At 33.8% G+C, this 21,609-nt stretch overlaps 8 protein-coding genes across 8 annotated transcripts; 4 read left to right on the top strand and 4 right to left on the bottom strand.

Moving 5' to 3' along the window:
• Nucleotides 1–166: 166 nt before the first annotated feature.
• Chro.70050 (random slug cDNA-11 (Fragment)) lies at nucleotides 167–2,005 on the bottom strand. Its single annotated transcript, XM_663275.1, has 1 exon — nucleotides 167–2,005. One exon carries the CDS (start codon nucleotides 2,003–2,005, stop codon nucleotides 167–169), a length of 1,839 nt encoding a protein of 612 aa, XP_668367.1.
• Nucleotides 2,006–3,047: 1,042 nt separating this feature from the next.
• Chro.70049 (heat shock protein 70 precursor) lies at nucleotides 3,048–4,415 on the bottom strand. The annotated part of the gene is made up of 1 exon (XM_663274.1): nucleotides 3,048–4,415. One exon carries the CDS (start codon nucleotides 4,413–4,415, stop codon nucleotides 3,048–3,050), a length of 1,368 nt encoding a protein of 455 aa, XP_668366.1.
• A 1,854-nt stretch (nucleotides 4,416–6,269) lies between these two features.
• Chro.70048 (hypothetical protein) lies at nucleotides 6,270–7,394 on the top strand. The annotated part of the gene is made up of 1 exon (XM_663273.1): nucleotides 6,270–7,394. The coding sequence occupies one exon, from the start codon at nucleotides 6,270–6,272 to the stop codon at nucleotides 7,392–7,394; it is 1,125 nt and encodes a 374-aa protein (XP_668365.1).
• Nucleotides 7,395–7,722: 328 nt separating this feature from the next.
• Chro.70047 (Golgi reassembly stacking protein 2, possibly N-myristoylated (53.7 kD) (4I879)) lies at nucleotides 7,723–9,924 on the top strand. The annotated part of the gene is made up of 1 exon (XM_663272.1): nucleotides 7,723–9,924. The coding sequence occupies one exon, from the start codon at nucleotides 7,723–7,725 to the stop codon at nucleotides 9,922–9,924; it is 2,202 nt and encodes a 733-aa protein (XP_668364.1).
• Nucleotides 9,925–10,165: 241 nt separating this feature from the next.
• Nucleotides 10,166–11,983, bottom strand: Chro.70046 (Phg1B). Its single annotated transcript, XM_663271.1, has 1 exon — nucleotides 10,166–11,983. One exon carries the CDS (start codon nucleotides 11,981–11,983, stop codon nucleotides 10,166–10,168), a length of 1,818 nt encoding a protein of 605 aa, XP_668363.1.
• A 1,312-nt stretch (nucleotides 11,984–13,295) lies between these two features.
• Nucleotides 13,296–13,853, top strand: Chro.70045 (60S ribosomal protein L18a). The annotated part of the gene is made up of 1 exon (XM_663270.1): nucleotides 13,296–13,853. The coding sequence occupies one exon, from the start codon at nucleotides 13,296–13,298 to the stop codon at nucleotides 13,851–13,853; it is 558 nt and encodes a 185-aa protein (XP_668362.1).
• A 992-nt stretch (nucleotides 13,854–14,845) lies between these two features.
• On the top strand, nucleotides 14,846–16,222 carry Chro.70044 (hypothetical protein). Its single annotated transcript, XM_663269.1, has 1 exon — nucleotides 14,846–16,222. One exon carries the CDS (start codon nucleotides 14,846–14,848, stop codon nucleotides 16,220–16,222), a length of 1,377 nt encoding a protein of 458 aa, XP_668361.1.
• Nucleotides 16,223–16,346: 124 nt separating this feature from the next.
• Chro.70043 (hypothetical protein) lies at nucleotides 16,347–20,702 on the bottom strand. The annotated part of the gene is made up of 1 exon (XM_663268.1): nucleotides 16,347–20,702. One exon carries the CDS (start codon nucleotides 20,700–20,702, stop codon nucleotides 16,347–16,349), a length of 4,356 nt encoding a protein of 1,451 aa, XP_668360.1.
• Between the last annotated feature and the right edge of the window lie 907 nt (nucleotides 20,703–21,609).

Here is a 21,609-nt window from a genome sequence, read left to right as displayed (position 1 = left end):
CATCTCGTTATTAATAGTATTGAAACAACTATCCATATAATTAACGCTTTAGAAAGTTGCCAATTAGACCCCAATTTCAATAGCTTTGAATAATTTTCAAAAACTCATTTGAAGTCTAATCGCAAGAACATCAAAAAAAGTTAAGAAAAACTCTAATTAAGTTAAATTAATTCCCAGGGTAGTTATAATTAGCTACCCTTTTTGGTAAACTTGAAGCAATACTTGGTTTTTTGACTCCCACTCCTGTTGGCGCCTGATGCTGAACTGAGCTCATACCTATAGTTGAAGGAGCAAGTCCTCCAGTAGATAGCAATAAACTATTAGCTCCATTACTTATGGCACCATTAGTATAAGTAACCCCCTTCTGGTTAAGACCATACGGGTGGTACGAAGGAGAATGCTGATGAATATTTTGATTCTGGTTAAAATACTGTTGTTGATTGTCACTATTATTATTGTTAGCATGCTTCATTCCAGGTAGAGAAGGGGAGATTTGATAATGAACTATTCCTTCTAAATGGTCTGACCCAAATTCAGCCCCAACTACTCTCTCTTCAATACCGCTTTCTGTACCTGATGACCTATTTGGCTGTGTCACAGGGCTAAAAGTATCTTTAAATTCCTCAAAAGAACTTACAGTATTCATTGTGTCGCCCCTCTCAAACCCCTGACTAATAGTCTCAAAAGTAGTACTTCTAGAGCATGAAGCACCAGTAGAATATATTGTAGATGAAGATTGCTTAATATTTTCACTACTTAAAGGAATCATACGATCAATGTATTTGTCAACGTCTGGAGGACGCATTTGGATTCCTTTGCCTTGACTTTGGTCATTGAAAGATTCATTCGAACTCGATCTAATCATGTCTTCTCTTCTCGAATGTTCCTTACTAAATCCAAGATTCTTCTTTTGTAATCCAGTATTCATAGGAGCAGAGACATTGTTAGTAGTTTTGTGCCTTATGTATTGCTGAATAGCATAAAAAGATTGAGTGATTGGCTTTGGAATTCTACCATTTTCATCGCAATACAGTCCATCATAGTTGAATAGAAGGTCCAAGTCCGTGTTTAAAAAAGAACTCAGAGCATCTGCAGATTTTGGAATAATGAAACAATCAAATACTGTATAAAAGAAAATAACGATCGATGCCTTAACAAACTTGGGTCTCTCAGAATTGTGATTACCGGGGATGATCATAAGCATCTTCTCTCCAGCATAGTTATCATGCAAAGTTTTTGAATGATTTGGATTAACCAATGTATCATTAGTTCCAGAAATAAACAAAGCAGGGACCTTGCATTGACCAACAGACTTAATTGGAGCAATATCGTCAATATTAACTTTTGCTTTGTCATTAATTGTAGATTTGATAAATGAAAGTGCAGAATCAACAAGAAAATTGGGTAATAATGGGATATAATGATGAACCAACTCATGGCACAACTGACGAAGACTGCAAAAGCTTGAGTCGATAACAATCCCTTTTAAGAAACCATCACCTTTATCAACTCCTGAGTACATTAATGCAGTAGCAGCTCCCATTGACCTCCCCCAAACCCCAACAGAGCTACATCGTTTTGAATTTCTTAAGTATTCAACCAAGACTGAAAGATCATCTTTTTCGTGGTATCCTAAGCTTATATAATCTCCATCAGAGAGACCAGAACCGCTCAAATCGACAGCCATAACAGTAATTCCGATTGGAAGAAGTAATGGAATATATGGAAGAGCCTCTCTCCTTGAACTGCAATTTCCGTGAAGATAAATTACGCAAGGAAGAGACTCAGATTGTCTTTCATTATCAATAGGCTCAAAATGACTGCAATGAAGAGCTTGGAAGCGACGATTTCTTAGAGTGAAGTCTGATCTCTTAAATATTGACTTTCCAATAGCAAAACGCATTGGGCCTAAATCACGAATACTATATCTGTCTCTTGGAGGTCTTATGATTGCTTTCCATAGCTCATTATATTGAGAGGAGAAACTTGATAATATTGATGCCATTTCTCTATATTCTTGCGGCTTTGACAAGTGAATATGATTTAAAGCCTGTAATAGTTAGTATATGTTGAAATATTTTAACTGTTAACGGGAATCTCCGAATGAGTATTTCCCCCAATATCTGTATTTAAAAAACTATAGAGATCGCCCTTAATAAACGAAAATGATATTTTATTTAAATATATTTGCTGGTATTACTTGAAAAGCAATAAAATTGGTATAATTTTTAATCCAAAAGTTTTTAATTAGTCACTTCAAATTTTACTTATGTTGCATTATTTACCTGATTCTTTTCTCAAAAGCTGTATGATTATAACTCTGACAAATAATCACTAATCTAATTTTTTTCTGGGATAAAAATATGTTCGATTGCTTCTTCTTTCCTCTTAAACTTTCATCAATGAGGTAATTCGCTTATAGCCCAACAATTAATTCTTAAACCCAGAGCAAAGGACGGTAACTTTAGACAGAATTGAAAACAAATACCTTTACTATCTTGTCTATTTTACTCCAAACTCACCGTTTTCCTCTCTCTGAATATTATATGTACATATATATGTATACATATATATGTACATACACATGTATATATGTATTTATTGGAGTTAGTTGTATGTGTAAAATTTACCTTTCCCCACCCCCCTCAGTTTTGTATTCTTTTCCTTCACAATCAAGACTGCAATAATTTAGACCAAACACTGCGTCTCACACACATTTTTATAATGCTATATTAATTTTGTTCAGTATTACGTAATTCTCTAGTCTATTTTCACCCACCACAAAAAACATTAATTTTGACTAACGCGCTCATATTCCATATAGTGTGTGGCGCCCAAAAGTGTTATATACCGTTGAGAAAGCCATGCAAGCCACATAAGTCAGTTTGCATGAAATGCATGCACGAGAATTCATGTGGACAAGACCCTGAGAGAAAATTTGCAAGCTAAGAAAATGTTCTTGAATAAAAAAGTTTATTACTTAATATGACTAGTTCTAGTTAATTCAAAAATGAAGGTCAACAGGAGTTCCTTTTACAACCTTAGTTTTAGAGTTCATCATGGCCAGAGTAGTCGTCGCCGCCTGCATGACCAGCAGCGCCTCCAGCTTGACCGTAGACAGCAGCAATAATAGGGTTGCAAATACCCTCAACTTCCTTGAGCTTATCCTTGATCTCTTGGGCATCAGCATCTGGATTGCTGCTGAGGAAGTCCTCTGCATCCTTGAGTGCTTCCTTGATCTTCTCCTTGTCTTCCTCCTCGAGTTTCTGGGCGAGTTTGTCCTTATCTTCAATGCTCATTCTCATTGAGTGGACATAACTATCGAGTGCGTTCTTGGCATCGACCTTTTCACGAACAAGCTTGTCTTCTTCGGCAAATTGCTCAGCCTCCTTAATCATACGCTCTATGTCTTCCTGTGAGAGTCTACCCTTATCATTTGTGATAGTAATCTTCTCGGATTTACCAGTACCCTTATCCTTTGCACTAACTTGTAAAATACCATCAGTATCAATTTCAAAAGTAACCTCAATTTGGGGAACACCTCTTGGAGCTGGTGGGATTCCAGAAAGCTCGAATTTTCCGAGGAGGTTGTTATCCTTAGTCATTGGACGCTCACCCTCATAAACCTGGATAAGTACAGCTGGCTGATTATCTTGGTAAGTACTGAAAACTTGGCTCTTCTTGGTTGGAACAACAGTGTTTCTACCAATGAGCTTTGTCATAACTCCACCAACAGTCTCAATACCTAAAGTTAAAGGAGTAACATCCAATAATAATAAATCACTACCTCCTTCACCTGCTAAGATACCAGCTTGTACGGCAGCACCATAAGCGACGGCTTCATCTGGGTTAATTCCTCTGTTTGGCTCCTTTCCATCAAAGAACTCCTTGATCAAGGCTTGAATCTTAGGGATACGAGTAGAACCACCTACCAAAACGATCTCATCTACTTCAGACTTTTTGATTCCAGCATCCTCCAAAACCTTCTTAACTGGCTCGATAGTCTTTCTGAACAAGTCAGCATTCAACTCGTCGAACTTAGCTCTGGTCAAGGTTTCGCTCAGATCTACATCCTCCATCAAACCTTCAATCTCGACCTTAACTTGTGGAGCTGAAGAAAGGGCTCTCTTCGACTTCTCGACCTCTCTTCTAAGCTTCTGAAGGGCTCTCTTGTCAGACTTTACATCCTTTCCTGTCTTTGACTTGATGATCTTGATAAAGTGGTCCATAACTCTCTGATCGAAATCCTCACCTCCCAAATGGGTATCACCACTTGTAGCAACGACCTCGAAAACGCCGTTATCAATGGTCAAGAGAGAAACATCAAAAGTACCACCACCCAAATCGTATACTAAAATGCTCTTCTCAGCTTTCTTATCCAAACCAAAAAGCAATTGCTGCTGCTGTTGGCTCATTAATAATACGGATTACATTCAAACCAGCAATAGCACCAGCATCCTTGGTAGCCTGACGCTGAGCATCATTAAAGTAAGCTGGGACAGTAATTACTGCATGCTTTACTTCCTTACCGAGATAAGCCTCAGCAATTTCTTTCATCTTGAGCAAGACCATAGCGGAAACCTCTTCTGGGGCTAATTGCTTCTTCTCACCCTTAACAGAAACTTGTATGTAAGGCTTGCTATCTTTGTTAATAATCTCATATGGTAACAAAGTCTTATCCTTTTGGACAGAATCATCCTTAAAACGACGACCAATAAGTCTCTTTACGTCGAACAAAGTCTGAACTGGATTGATAGTAGCTTGATTCTTGGCTGATTCACCAATCAATCTCTCATCATCAGTGAATGATACATATGATGGTGTAATACGATTACCTTGTTCATTTGGAATAATCTCTACTCTACCATTCTTGTAGATACCAACACATGAATAAGTAGTACCTAAATCGATACCAATAACTGGTCCGTCGTACTTCTTTTCATCACTAGATCTAACTGGGAAGGCTAAAAATAAACTCAGAAAAACTGAGAAGATGATAGCTTTCAAATACTTCATTCTTTCCAACTTTAAGAAAACTGAAATGTTCGAAATATTAATGTTGGGTAATTTTTCTTTGGGGGAAAATTCAAGAGGGGTTAAAATGCTTAATTAATATAACTTAAATAAAATCTATATTTATTAATATACATAATTAGAACAATTTATGATTATTCAGTCTATAGCTCTAAATAGTATCTTTGATTATATCCTTAAACAGTGCTTTGAATTAGTATATAGCAAAATATCTTATATTAAAAAATAACCGCTATTAGACGTGTGTCAACAATAATATGGTACCTCTCTTCTTTAATACTTATCAGTCTAGTATTATTAATTATGTGGGCCATTAATTTGTTATCCAACCCCTCTTAAATTTATTAGTTACCACTAATATATATATATTTGAAGTAGTAATAATTATTGTTTAGGCGGGTACTTTCTTGGGTAGAGAGCGGTTGAGGGGCAAAAGTCAAAAAGTATTGTAATAATTGTTTTAAGACTGAAATAAAGGAAAGAGTGATATCTTGTTCATGCGTTTATGTGTGTTTGTAATTAATATATAACTAATCTACAGTTTATTAGACTGCAAGTGGGAAATTGTTCTCTCAAGTTTGCTAATTGTTTTGTCTTTTTCTGAAATTTCACTTTCTAACTTATCAATTTTCTCGTGGAGTTTGCCAATAGAATCATCAAAGTTGAGTTTATTCTTATATGAATTGCTGAGCTCTTGCTGTAGTTGTGAAAGTTTTGCTTGTAGGAAACGGACTTGTTCAGTGCTTGTATTGGAATTTTTAGTGTGAGTTGTTTTCCTATTTTGAGGAGTTGATGAGTTGCAGGTTTGAGCTGAGATGAACCTTTTCCTTAGATCAGTATCTATTTGAGGAGAAAAAATTGAGAATAAAAAGTGTAATTTACGCCAAATCAAGAAGGAAGTAAGTTATTAAAAGGCTTAAAAAATAATAGAAAAAATTACTTACACGATCCGTAAAGCTCTAGAAGGTCAGAGATACTTGGCTGATCCCTTTTTTTGACTCTCTCTAGTAAAAGTGACTCCCAATCTGTCATAATTCAGTTTTTACTATTTATGTTGTATTTATAATGGTTTGGTTTTGGCGGGCTGGCACACATATTTTGGAATTTCTATTACAAGTAATCTAATTAAAAATAATGAATCTAAATGAAATAACTGAAGAAAATAAGATATAGGAGTGGAATTTAAAGAGAATTAAAGTCTCTATAGATTTTGGAGATTTTAATATATTTTAAAGATGCAGAATACTTTGGATAATAGTAATTCAGCCCATACTGCAGAATCTGCCTCTGTTAATAAAATTTTAGCAAATGTACAAGGATATTATAGTGGAGATTATGATTGGAATGACTTTTACGGAGACGATGATGACTTTTCTGTTGACGAAGATGATGATATGAAGTTAGATCCTAATGCAATTCTAACCTCAAATTCAAATAAGTTTGATAGTATTATTCAAGATAAACTTAAAATATTCCAAAATAAAGGTAGTACGGATAATTCTAATTTAGGTGATGTTAGATTTAGACAGAGAATAAGAAATAGGAGAATGAGACATAAAGCAAATGAAGATGACAATCCCGATTTTTTGCATGACGAAATTGAGCAAATTCAAAGAGGAGAAGAAATTGCCGCATTAAGTCCAGAAGAGATGAATGAAATTAGAAGCACGGCATGGATTCCTAAAGGAGAGTATATACCAGAAGATATTATAATGGGCTACCACACAGCTTGGGATATAGGAAAAAGAGGTTGTGTTGCTGTAAAACTAGTAGGAAATTGGGATTCACATATTTCTCCAAATAAAGTAAGATTTTTCATCATGGATGGAACTGATCCCATTGCATTTCTATCCTACTACACAAAGAGTGACCTTAAAGTTAGTAGAGGTGAAAAATCAGAAAAGAAAGGAATAATATTTGCAAAAGACCTTAGGGATGGGTATTGGGACTATGGTAGATCTAAAATTATATTTACAAGGAGAAACAAATCGGGGCAAACTACAATTATAGAAAACCTCCCTACACAGTTCATGGATGCTATGATGGTTTGTATTCGCGAGATCGAAGTCCATAAAAAAGTCACCAAAATTATTAAAGAGAGAAGAAAACAAGCCAATAAAAATACTCTCGACAAAAATCCCGCCAAAACTATTGTTAATTCTGGTATTTCCAACTCCGATGATCCAAACTCCAATCTCTTGGACACTGATATATCGAAAAATAATCTAGTCCCTGATAAACATGACTTCATTGAGGATGCAGAGGTTGTAGTCCCTCTTGGAAATGCTCTCACAGGTAAAAGAGCTTCTATTACAAAATTAGTCGCTCCCAAAATTGATTTTGAGAAATTAAAAATCTAACTTGTTCGTGGCGCTAGAATTGTGCCGCCATTTAGTGCTCACTAATAATTATATTGAGGAATAATGATTTGTAAGAAAAGAGGTGATTTAGTGTGTTATAAAGGTGAGGAATATAGAGATTAGACTGATTAAGGTTGCGACAAGTAAATTGTTCCTAGAGTATTGGCTTTGAAATATTCCTTTAGGAACTGATTTTGTTGACGCCTATTTTCCCCACTTGAAAAAAAAATATCTTTAGAACCTTTCTCATTCTCAATATTATCATTATTGTTAAATTTACTTATAGTATTTCTCAGATTCGAGAGCTTTCAGTAGTCTCACATAATAAATGGGAGGTGCGCAAACCAAACAACTTGGAGGGTTTCGCGTATGCAATTATGGAGAAAATAGTCTTGGAAGACTTTTAGAATTGGAAAGAAGCTTTGATTATATTGTAGGGATTGATGGAGTTCCTCTAACTCAGGTTTCAGATGCTTCTCATGACTTTTTTTTGAAAAGATTGAAAGGGATTGGAAGGCATCAAGTAAAAATAAATATCTATAATTCTTTGTCAACCAGAATAAGAACTATAATACTTAATCCACATAAACACAATGAAAATAATGAGGGTAATACATCTAATAGGAGATTCTCAGTCGAATCTGAAAAAGATGGTCTAGGAAAGAATGCATTTGTTGATGGGATTGAGTCTAATATGGTTGAATTTGATGCTCCTTTGAATTCTCTTAGAGTTTACCAATTCTTAAGTTACGATGAGCGAATATCTGGGCTCGGTATTGGAGTTCATTGGGAAGAAATATCTACAAAAGGGATTCGAGTTGTGAATATTCAAGATTCATCTCCTGCTCAGGCTGCTGGACTGATATCAAATGAAGATTACATAGTCGCAAGCAGCACATTAATGAGACCATTCTATTCAACTGACGACTTCTTAGTATTTGTTAAGAGAAATGATAAAGTCCCTTTATCTCTTGTTGTATATAACACCGAGACTGAAGTTACTAGGGAGATATTTATAACTCCTAATTCAGGCTGGGGAGGCAAGGGGCTACTAGGATGTGATATTGCTGCAGGTCCATTATACGATATTCCTCTCAGAGAAAAAGAGGTGTCATTTTCAAAGCCTCACCATGGGAACATTACATATATAGAGGTGATCATCCAAAATAATAATGGAAAAGAAACGATCCAGTTTGATTTAAAAGAAGAACATGAAGTTATATCGAAAGATTTCTTACACGGGGACGAAGATAAGGATAAAGATAGTTGCTATAACAAAGGCAATGATCAGCAACAACTAGAACCTCAGATAGATGAAATTCCTAGAGAAGACTTGCTTGTTAAAGATTACTCTTTTGATCTTTATAGAATTAAGCAGTCAGAAGAATCTTCATTTGATGAAAAACAAGGCATTATTGAACAGGCTTTGATCAATTCAGGTTGCCAGAACATCCCAGATTTTTCAATAAATCCAGCTCAACGCCTAAGGGAGGCTACAATACCAGAAAATGATCACGAATTTACGGAAAATCTTTCTAACTCTAGTGTAAACAATACATCTGAGTCATTTATCATTATTTCAGACCTCAAACGTTCTAGCAATTCTGATGAAGAGCAAAATGATGAAAATAATACTGCACTTTCTACCAGCTCTCCACAATCCAGAAATCAAACGCAGATACAAATAACTACAGAGGCTTCTACAACAGCAGAATTGCCTCACAAAGAAGCTCATGAGGAGTGTCAAATTCAAACAATCTCGCCAAGCTATACTGAATTCTCACATAAACAAGTTGAGAACCGGACTCAGAATCCAGATATTGAAATAAACTCCTTGCATCAAAACCCCCTCCTCTCCGCGTCGCAACAAAGCCCCCCTGAAAATGTTTCCGGAAAAAAACCATGTGATTCTAATTGTATGCCTGAATCACCTTCAGAACACTGTCCCGCCATTCTACCAAAATCCGAGGATGGCTTTAGCATGCAATTGCATGCACTTCCACATGGACAGGCGGGAAATGCTGCCGTCCGTTCTGACCAAAGTAGTGAAGAAAAGGCTTCGCCATTGGAATTGCACTTAAAGCCACAAAAACACGAAAATGGAGAGGATAATACAGTTATTACTCATGAAAAGCTTCTAGAACCCTTAAAAGCAGAAGATTTAAAGAATGAGATCGAGAAAGCTTCCAACTCCAATACTGATCGGAGGATCCCCCTTAACTTGGAATTCAAAGAAGAAAATAACGCCTTTGATGAAAATAATGAAAATAAAGCTTTTAAGATGAGCCAAAATGATCAAATTGAAGAGCCCTATAATGGAGTTACTCAACCTGGAAATCTAGATACCTTGGAAGAGAAAAACCAAGTTCATGAGAAGAACCAAATACAAAGCCCCCGCAAAAATATGGAGAAAATGTCTCCCGAAGATGAAAGAGCATGTGAAATTCTCAAAAAACTTATGGAAATTGAGCCAAAATTCAACTATGACCCTCCAGGGACAATAGAATACACAGACCAAGGAGAAATATAAGGGTTTAATACTTAGTCTACGTATTAATTAGTATAAGGCTATATATTAAGTGTAGAATAGTTTTAAAGTTAGTTAAGTTAGTTCTAATTATAAGTCTTCTTCCTGTATATTGAGCAAGGAGAGTTATAACGGAGTATATCCCACCCTTTCATTTTTTCAATCAAAGTGATCTTTAATGTGGGAATGGGACTGAATAGAATGGAACTTGACAGTAAATCTGGTGTTGTTCAATATCCCAATATTAATCTGACTTTATATGTTTATAAATGTAGTGGATAAATATGTAAGATGTCATGAAAGTAATACATGATAAAGCCAAAGTTAGAGTATATGCAATAATCAGATTTGACATTAAGAAAAGCCTGAACTGGATGAATCCATAAATGTGATTAGAGTATGAAAGGAAGTAATACAATGAAAAGAGGAAAAAGTAGACACATGGAGATAATCCATTAAGGAATGAAAACCACCACCATTTATAGTTTTCGAGGTTAAGCTGGATATAAATGAGAATGATCGAGGAAGTCGAACCTACAAGAATAAGTAGAAGTGTACTGATTGTTAATAATAAGAAATTGTTATGATGCTGGTTATTATAGAAGTAAAATGGAGTGTAATTCCAGAATGATATAAATAGATAATGTAACTCCACATATACTGCAGAAAAAGGTAAAATACCTAAAACCATAAGCTGGAACTTTTGAGAATTGTACCACTTTTGTCTTGGAATCTGTCTAGGAAGACGGTTAGTCTTACAAGGAAACTTAAAGTAATTTTTGGATCTCCTTTGACCAAAAAGTCCTCCAATAAAACAAAGAGGTAAAGAGATCATTGAATAGATTGCAAATACCTTAATGGAGGAGTAAATGTTAAAAAAGTTTGGTCCTGAACCTAAAGTTAGTGACTTGACAGAAATTACCATTAAGTATACCGGTAAGATGTATATAAAACATGTAAGGAAGATATTATACTTGAACTTCTTTCCCCCCATGGAAGTGTATATATACGAAGAGACGAATCCAGAGATATAGGAAGAAATTGTGAACAAAGCAAGTAGGAACTTGAGAGTTTCAAGATCAAAAGAAAGGTTTCTGAACATTGAGATATTGTCAGTTATACAAATAATAAGGCCAACAAATAGAATTTGAATTCCATTACCAACAAATGATGACAAGATCATTCTGTACTTTGGAGATCTGAATATGTCACCGTGCAACAGTTTCCATCCTTTCATTTCTATAGGATCATCATCAAATGCAAGATTTAGATCATCCTCTCCCATTGGAAAATACCTTGAAAATTCTGATCTAAGAACCTGCATAAATATTAACAGAAGCATCATAATAATAAGAATTGTAAGAAATGAGCTATTAAAAACTCCAAGCCATCTAATCATTGGAATCTTTACCATACTTTTTCCAACCTTCTCTGCTGGTTCATTACTCTTGTCAACCCAGTTCACACAATAGCTCATGTTAATTAGATGCAACTTTCCTGGTTTATTTAACTCTAAAGCCTTGTCGATATTTATAGTATGTTCTCTTTTAGTCTTTACATCTAACGATACAATTTCATTATTTCGGTACCCTATAAAAAAATCATAGCCAGTAATTAGAATTGCCTCGTTATTTTCATTAACATAGCCAAGAGTCTTTGCTATTGCTTTATCTTCTACGTAAATTTCGAAAACGTAGTTATTTCTTATGTGATACCTAATGCTATAGAGCTGATCACTTGTTAAATTAATACTGCAAAACGACTTATTACTTTCAGTTTGTCCAAAAACTGCCTTTATAATTTTCATTTGGTCTCCTCTCACAATTTCATTAAAGGACATTTCCCCAATCTTACGGTTATCATGACAAAGTGGGACTTTGCTATAGAATGAAAATTCTGATGTCACAATATTTTCATCATATTTCCATATTCTATTCATAACTATACTCACAATGTCTCCATGTTTGTATCCATGTACAGCCGTAAAGACCTGACTTAAAAATAGTATCAAAAGGACTATCTTCTTCCACTCATTCAATAGCATTTCTAGTTCCTTTCTCATCTTCCTACATAATAGAAAATTTAACTTTTCTTATTTTTTTTCTCCCCATATAATTACGGCTTAGTGGGGTATCTAATTATATTGCTCCGAGGCTTAAATTAATAATTTCTATGTAATGTATTTAATTAATATACATTATATATTATTAATTAATTTATCTATATATTAACTTATTATTATTTATTATCCCTATTTAAATATTAATGCTAATTTAAATATTAAATGTTTGGCGCCAAAACTGAATTGAATTTTGAAACATGTATTTTAAATAATTTTTGAAATTTCGAAAGAAATAAACAAGATTAATTATTAAAGAAATGTTTAGATTAAGTCATATATATATTTGAGAGAAAGAGAGAGGAAAGGATTTTCTGGAACGTTATTTAATCCTCTAGATTGACAAAAAACTTTTGCAATGATACAATAATTTTGTGTGTATAGGTCGTAAAGTGCTTAGTTTTGTATTGTATTAAATGAATTAAACGAAAAATCTAATTAGCTAAGGTATAGGAGGTAGAGCCGGATGTATTTACCATTAACTGAAGTTCACTCCATTGTAATTCTCGATTCTAGTAATTAGCGCAAATTACGCGTCAAAGCCACCCTTACTTTCATTTCGTTGCAATATCAAACATAATTTGCATTTATTTCTAAATATTAATCAACTAAATATAAGAGTACAAATAATGTTTCTCATGTGTATGGTACTTCTGTATATCTCACTTCTACCATTAAGTGTTATTTCAGAAATGAATAAAGTGCACAAAACAAAAGATAATATCACAAAAGAAGTAAATAATGAGGAATAATCAAGTGAAAAATTGAATAAAATGAAAGAATGAAAGAAATTGAAACTTGTAATTTCATCCTTTTAATTATTTGAAGAGTTGCCTTTTTATATATTATAAATATAAACATTCGAGGCATGGCGCCAAATGTCTTTGAGCGGTAATTGACTGAGAGACAAAGGTCCTTAATAATAAATAATAGTTAAGAAATAACCATTAAATATAATAGAATTATTTATGAACAACAAGTTATAAAGTTAATAATATATTATTAAAAATATTGAATTACAAGGAAATTTTTGAGACGTGTTAAAGTATTATTTAAGGGAATAATTGGCAAGATTAAGTCTAAATTTTTTGTATATAAGATACATATTGAATATACAAAAAAAAATTAAGTTCTAGAAATTACAAGACCAGAACTACTAGAATACTCAGGTAAATAAAGAGAAGTTCTTTGGTTTGAAGAAACATTTTAAAACCAATTATTTAGATTTATATTGTTTGAATAGAAAAAAAAAAAGATGAAGTCGATGCCAGATCCATCATTACAAATGAAAGTTAACCAATATATGGTTATTGGACGTGGAAAGCCAACGGAGCTTAATCCACACCCAAAAGTTTTCAGAGTTTGCATTTTTGCTCCAAATGAAGTTGTAGCAAAGAGCAGATTCTTCTACTTCATGTCAAGATTGAATAAGGTCAAGAAGGCTAATGGTGAGATCCTTTCAGTTACTCGTATTTTCGAGAAGAGACCAACATATGTAAAGAACTTTGCAATCTTGCTTCAATACAGAAGTCGTACAAATGTTGTATATATGTATAAGGAGTACAGAGACATTAGCAAGACTGGAGCTGTTAGCCAAATGTATGAGGAACTTGCAGGATCACACCGTGCTCAACGTAGCAGCATTCAGATTATCCGTGTTTCTCAAATTGATGCTAAGCTTGCAAAGAGACCAAAGACTACTCAGTTCTTCAACTCTAAGCTCAAGTTCCCAGCTATCAGAAAGTTACCAATGGCTCCAAAGGCTTTACGCTCAACATTTACTGCATCCAGACCAACTACTTTCCAAAAGTAAACAGTGAGCGGTAGAACTGGAATTCGAATTACTATTAGACATTTATTTTAGAATATTAATATTGTTTTAATATTAGAGTTTTCTTTGCCTTTGTCAATCTGAATAATATCTTTATATTCTTCGTTCTAGAGAAGCCACTTATTTACTCCGGATTGCTAATCATTCATTAATTTGTCTTTGTATTGATTTGATTCCTTGTAGTTTATTTTAGGAATAACTTTAAGAGGTAGGGCTTCGGTTCGGAAGAGTCATGAGAAGACTCTTAAAAGAATACAGAAATTTACATTATATTTACCAGTCAAGAAATTTTTTATTTTTGCATGCAATTTTTATCATTTTCTTCATTTTCTTTGCCACGTAATTTATTTTATGCCGGTAATTAGTGCATGCAAGCATGCAAATAAGAGTCAGATATTTTTGTAAGCAATAATTATTAATTAATCTTATAATATAGCACAAAACTAACATTTATTGCGAAAATTAGACAAAAACAATAAAATAAATGCCAATACTCTCTTGGCTTCACTTTTCTCCATAAAAATTGGGATTTTCTGTTAATGCCAAATCAATATCTTTCTTCTTAAACCTTTCCATTTAGAACAAACCATTTCTATGTTTACTCTCATTATAACTTATCCCCTGCTTTCTCTCACATTTACTATTAAAATTACCCTTTCTATTTCTTGCTAAGTTGTTTTTCTCATTTATATGCACTTACGTGTAATCAACTTTAGGCGGGAACTAAGAAATAATATTTATTTTTAGGAGTAATATTCACCATAATTTCAAAAACTGAAAAGATACCTATTTGCAATAATTGAGATAATGTGTGTGGATTCTTGAAACTGTTGAGGTTGTAGCTCTTCTTTGAAATTATTAAAGTGTTTTGAATAGTTGGAACTCTATTAATATTATAATAAAGAAGAAAATTAATTCACTTTATAAGTTTAAGAGTATATATTAAGAGTAAGGTAACAAAGAATTTTTTTAATATGGATGGGGAAAAATTAAGTCAAGATTTGAACTATTTGGTTTTTAGCTGGGAATCAAAATATGTAAGAAATGATAAAGTTTTGAAGGAAAAAATAACTCCAATTAAAGAACATAACTGGAATTCTGAGAAAGCAGAACAAGATGAGGATATTGTCTCACCAATAATTAATAGGCATATTCAAGAAATTGAAGAAGAAATTCAAAGAATTAATAAGGAAAATGAGGATAAGAGGAGGAAAGAAGAGGAGGAAAGAAAGATTAAAGAAAGAAAAGAACGAGAAAAGAGAGAACAAGAAGAATTAAGACTAAAGAAGGAACAGGAAGAACTAAGACTGAAGAAGGAAAAGGAGCAGGAAGAATTAAGGCTCAAAAAGGAACAGGAGGAGTTAAGATTAAAGAAAGAAAAGGAGCAAGAAGAAGAAAGACAAAAAGCTCAAGATGAAGCAAAAAGAAAAGAATTTAATCTAAGTCAAGATTACCCCAAAAATGAAGCGAATTTTGAAACACAAGGAAAAGCATACATTGAAAAGATTAGTAATTATCAGAACTCCAGTGAATATAAGGAAATTATTTCAAGTACAGAAAGCTCAATAAAGTCTACGAGGATGAATGTAAAGAAGACTATTCAACTTTCGATTAACCAAATATCATCCACACATCAACAGATTTTATCTTCTTCTAAGAGAATCAAGGAGTTACTTTCTGGTCTAAGATCCTCTTCAACTTCTATTACTTCCTCTGACACTCAATCCCCAATGTATAGCTATGGATTATATATGGCAGCATCCCTATTTATAGATCAATGCTGGACTCAGATCTCTGCTTTCCCTGACTCAGTTTGGAGCTATGCATATTCCTGCGTTTATATTCTGGATGAAAATGATGAATTTGAAGCATTTCTTGAAGGTCTAATGCTTACAGAGTGTCGGGTATTATATTCAAGTAATCTTGAAGATTTGAATAAAAAGGAAAATGAAACTGAAGAAGATTTTGGAAAAAGATTGAATTCAATAGTTCGATTTTACTTATCAATCAATATTCTGAGAGGAAACTTTGGTAAAATATGGTTATGGCTTGTAAAGTTACTAAATAAAAAATCCCCTCATAGATTATTTGTATTTGTCGTATTAGCTGTAACACAAATCGTTCCTCATTTCTTCTTTTCTCAATTCAAGAATCAATTCATGAAAATTATCGATTATATTCTGAGATTCAAATTACCTCAAATATATACATTAATAGAGGGAAATCCCTTTCCGATTAAAGGTCAATGCAAACAACTTGAGGCTATTTTGAGTGATCTCAAATCTTCCTGTAATGCTCCTCCACCGAGTGGTTTCATCCTCAAAGACAAACACTTGGATGTTGAATGTTAAGGTTTTTGGAGATTTTCTATTTCAGAACTTCCTCCTTTTTGTCTTCTCATTCTTTATTATTATTATTATTATATATATATATATATATTTACTGAAAGTTATATTTTATATAAAATTAATTTGTTTATTTCCTGCTTTTAGATATTGACATTGTTTTATAATCTTGTAAAATACATTGTAAGTAACATTCTGATAGTGATGCCTCGTCAGCTTTGGAATCTTCTGTGACTCCATCCATAGGCTGAGTATTGCAACACATCTGACACATATCTACAAAGCATACGAATTGTTTAGTCCATTCATCATCGAGCATATTAATGCTAAATTGACCTTTTCTTTCAGTGAAATTACACTTATCAGAATATAATTTGATAGCATCTTCACTGTGACAATCTCCAAGTTTCTTTAATACCTTTCTGCTTTTTTCATCCATAACATCTTTTTTGTGGCATTCCTGCTTACACTTTAATTGCTCTTTTGATGTTCTATTTGCACCATTTTCACAACAGTATGAACAATAATTTGTCTCACATTGTTTTCCTCCTGAAAGCTTCTCACAGTCCTTCTTTCTCAAAGTAGTATGACCAGCTTGACAAGTCATTTCACTATCCAAATTGAATTCAGAAGTAGTAGTAAAATTCTTTCCATCCTGAGTCTTGGTTTCTTCTTTCGTATTTGATGATGAATCTTTTTCAAAAAATAAACCTGAGATACTTTTCATTGTTGACAAAGGCTTTAATTGTATAGTCTGGAAAGCAACACCTGGACATCTGAAAGATGAGAGACCAACAGAACCATCATGGATACCCAATGGAGAACCAGAATACAATAATTGTGTCTTACCATAGTTATTGGTACTTGCAAGAATCTTTGTTCCAAGAGTACCAAATTGGATTTCAACATTATTCCAAACTCCAACCTGGTATCCAACAAATACATTAGATGCTATAGTCTTAATTACACCATCCTTGATAGCTCTGATTCTGGAATAATATGATCCCATTTCAAAGATTAAATAGTTTGACTCTGATTCATAGTGAATAATTCCACCAATAATACCATTTGGACATTGTGGGAAGAATGAATATTCAAATACTCCGGAGTTACATTGACGATTTCCACCCAAAATTGCATGAGTACCAATATTATCAGAGCTAATACTGTGAATATTACTAGTTTGGATCAATGATCTGGTTTGTAATCCTCCAACATTTGAACGGAACTCCCAGTTTGAAGGACCATCATTTGACAATTCTGGATCTACAAACATAAATTCATTATGTACTCCTCCAAAGGAGCCAGACTTGTAGCTGCTACAAACTGGAGCTGTTGGAGGTGCGCTTGGCCTTAGTAATGATGATATTATTGTTGGTTGTGTACATGGTTTAGCTTCAATATTAATATTATCAAAGTATACTCCTCCTCCTCTAATTCCACTCGAGAAGAATCCAACAGACCCTGATAATAATGTGCTGTCATATAGATCAAAAACTTTAACTGGACTTGAGTATTTCTTATTTTCATCTTGTACTGAGTTAGCTTCGGTTCCTACCCAGATCTGAATTCTTGAACCGGTTAAAAGAATTCTGACATGGTGCCATGAACCTGTAACATATCCACCATCATACTTAGTGGACAATATACTCTTCTGCCCATCCATAACTCTAATCAGTCTTTTAAATCCACCATTTTTATTCTGATTAATCTCTAAAAGATAGTATCTCTCGAAGTTTTGCATTCTGAATGTCAAACCAAAAGAACCTTCGTAACTATCAACATAAACATCCACATGATAATCAATATCATAGAATTTCTTATATTTGATTCTTGAGAAGGATCCAATAGCTACAGTTCTATCAGGGAGATTTGGACCAACTGAACTTGTCTGACCCAAAACTCCACTTCTTCCTCCTCCACCAATTGGTTCATAAAGAATTCTCCAATTTCCAACTCCATTAACTAATCCTGGAGTATCCCAAGATTCGAATATCTTACCAAACTGAATAAAATCGCTAATTGGCATCTTAAAGCTGTCAAATCCTGTTTGAGTTGATTTCAGTTCACGAACTTTGTTTAATAAATCTTCCTGTTCTACAATTGTCTCCAAGATTTCTTCCATATGATAGTATAATACACTTGAGACAGTATGCAATCTTACCAACATATCGTCAGCTGAAGTTCTTGTATGGTAATCCATAATTTGAGTTGGTTTTAATTGACTTCTAACCTTTGAAACCAGAACTTGGCTACCACCAATAGACTCTTTCATTGCTGGAGAATAAGTAATACCACCAATGTTATCCATATAACGTTCCATCATATTGATTGCTTCAAAAGTATCCACAGCTACTCCCATTCCAAGAGATTTTGCTTGAGGCATTGTATAGTTGCTGGTAACGTTAACATTTTCATTTCCTTTATTTTCCAGTTCCACAAATGAAATTAACATTGAAAGGCTACTATCACTTGGGCATAATCCTTCGTATTTGGAAGTTACGAAACTCTTCTTCCAACGCTTTCCAGTATAAGCAACACTAGAAATACCATTTTTAATGGATGCTCCATAGCTTTCCAACCCTTCAATTGGAGTAATTTGAGCAAGTCCAGTTGATCTATTGAGAGTATTAGCATGCATTGCTGCCAAACAAATGCTGCTATCATCTCTGTATACATCAGAACCTATTACAACTCCTCCATTTTCTGGATTACATGACGTTGGACACTTGACTAGAATTGAAGTTAAGAGAGGAGATGATTTAAATACATTCATATCAGAGAATCTGCTTTCACAAGACAAAGAAATTGCATTGCTTTCATGCTTCAAATTGGTATTTGTACTGCAAAGAACCAGTTCTGGAAGTGCTTCAGATGTAGAGTTTGAAGCTGCTCCCTGAGGAGATGCAGCAACAAATTCTTCAACACCACTGCCTAACTGTGTAAATTGTGAATTGCATCCTTTAGGATTATCACAACCAAAGTCGTGAGTCAAAGGAATAACTCTTCTGTTATCATTGATATTCATCATATTCAACATCTTCTTAATACCTGCAACAGATTCCTTTTTGTCCCTTAACAATAATGGTTTTAATCCAACAGTTGCACATGCTGAAGAGGCTGCTCTGGAAGAATGAACACTCATTTCCATTGGATAGATTGTGTTTCCAGTGTTCATATCACAGTAAACTCTCAATGGTTTGGTTGAACAGAATGGTCTAACATAATAAAAACCACTAATGGCATCCTGAGTCTTATCATTCTTAATAGCAACACAATCTTCCCCTGGATATAACTCGGAACCTCCTAAAGATGGCTTTGTAAACTTATACTCGAGATTATAGTCGGAAGTTAATTTCTCCAATTTTTCTGACAAAAATCCTAATTTGGTTGCCTGCATCTTTAATGTGTTATCTCTTCCATCAGAAGTCTTTCTACAGGCATCCAAATTTGGTAATATTGAAGTTACCTTACCAGAAAGCTCTTGTAATTCATTTAATCTATTCTTTACACTAATTCCGTGAGCCTTTAACAATAATCCGGGTGCAAAATTATCACCATTATATGGGAGTGGGAATATTTTGTCTCTACCATCATTATGTTGTTTAACAGTACTACAATCCTCAACAGCACTTCTCATAGTATTACTGAATATTCTAACCTGTTTGATACCATACACATATTTCCCTGTCTCATCTTGGCTTGGAATTGTCATTTGAATTTTGACATATCTTGCTTTCTTTCCTTCTAATGAATAAGTGGTTGACATTAATCCATTATTATTCACAGAAACTTGGGTTTGATATTCCTTTCCATTTTCACTTAAATCAATATTAAAGTCAATGGCAGGATATTTCCACTCAATAAAGATATCTTTAAGTTTTGTAACTGAACCGGTATCAATCAAAAAGTTAACATTTGCAGAATCTTTACCAGGAGTTAAAGAATCTGATAACCAATATGATGTATCCTTTCCATCAACAGCCATTGCCGGACCATTCTCAATACCTGTTTTAACCACACTTGTGGAACTAGCTGCTGAGTTTAATGCAACATTCGCAACTCCTGGCTTATCCCCTGGACTTGTTAAACATAGATTCCCACCTCTAGCTAATCTGAGCTGATTGTTTGGCATTAATTCGAATAATCCACTTCCATCACTAGCTTTACGACAATCATCTAAAACCAGAGCTCCTCCACCTACAACATTGTCTTTAAGTCGTACACACAACTTACTTACTGGGTTAAATAATTGACCCTTACTATTGAATTCAAAGATTTCTCTACTATCTCCAGATGCCACAGCTTCAATACAACTTCCTAATACGAGCTCTGCACCCTTTGAATAAATATCTCCATTTTCAATTTGCCAACAGAATTCTTCCGTCATTGATGTTATACCACTTGTTAATTGAACAATTGGAGCACCAACAACTAACAAACCTGTGAAATTAATTCCGAAGAAGGTGTGAATTGGGTTTCTCATCCCGATTCTAACTCTACTAATACGAATTGGCTTTTCTTTGAAATATAGCTTTTGCTCAAATTCTTTCGATGGTAATCTATTTGTAGTCCAATCTACTGCCTGCTCAAAAGTATATCCATCTTTTGAAACATCAATACGAACTTCTCCTGGAGAAGAAGCCCAGTTAATTACAATTCCTGAAACTGTTCTGGGCTCAGAAAGAATTCCTGTAAAGTAAACTATATCCTTCTTTATTGAATTTCCATCTGATAGCCAATGATTTATTCCTCTTCTGATACCATTTTCTGGTAAAAATAAATCTCTTCCATCTGGACCATAACTATGATAATAATTATCAGCTATTGCTGAAGTCAATGGTACTATAAATAATTCTCCAAGTTTTAATGGATTATAAGCCTTAGATAGTGAAGATGTTGCTGCTGGCACATTATCTCTATCTTTATTGATATTTGCTTCATATGCATCACTTAATATTTGAGTTTCGTTCAACTTTTTTGTATCATTAGATTCTCCCAAATTCTGAGTATCAATTATGGATTTCTCTTAATTCCTTCAAAGTTGTTCCTAAGATTGATTCTAATATACCTCCATCGTTCTTACCCTCTATTAATGATACCCCAAAAAATAGAAAAAAGGCAATCAACCAATCTAACCTTGTTTTCTTCATATTTTCTAGAAAATACTCCCTACTCTTTTTTACTAATCTGCTCTAATTAAGTTTTTTTAAGAAATTTGTGGCATGCAACTTTTTGACCTGTCCACATACATGCGCATGTAGTAAATATTTTTTTTAATAATATGCATGCGCAGTAAAGCATACCGGCAAAATAAAAATTGAATAATTAAAAAAGTTAAAATGAAATGTGAAAACGACGTTTTTTTTTTGAAAATAATATAACTATACATG

The sequence above is a fragment of the Cryptosporidium hominis genome (genome assembly GCF_000006425.1).
Source record: "Cryptosporidium hominis TU502 chromosome 7 CHRO017005, whole genome shotgun sequence".
Lineage (NCBI taxonomy): Eukaryota > Apicomplexa > Conoidasida > Eucoccidiorida > Cryptosporidiidae > Cryptosporidium > Cryptosporidium hominis.
Note: the sequence above shows the minus strand (reverse complement) of the source record. Positions and strands in the feature narration are given on the sequence as shown.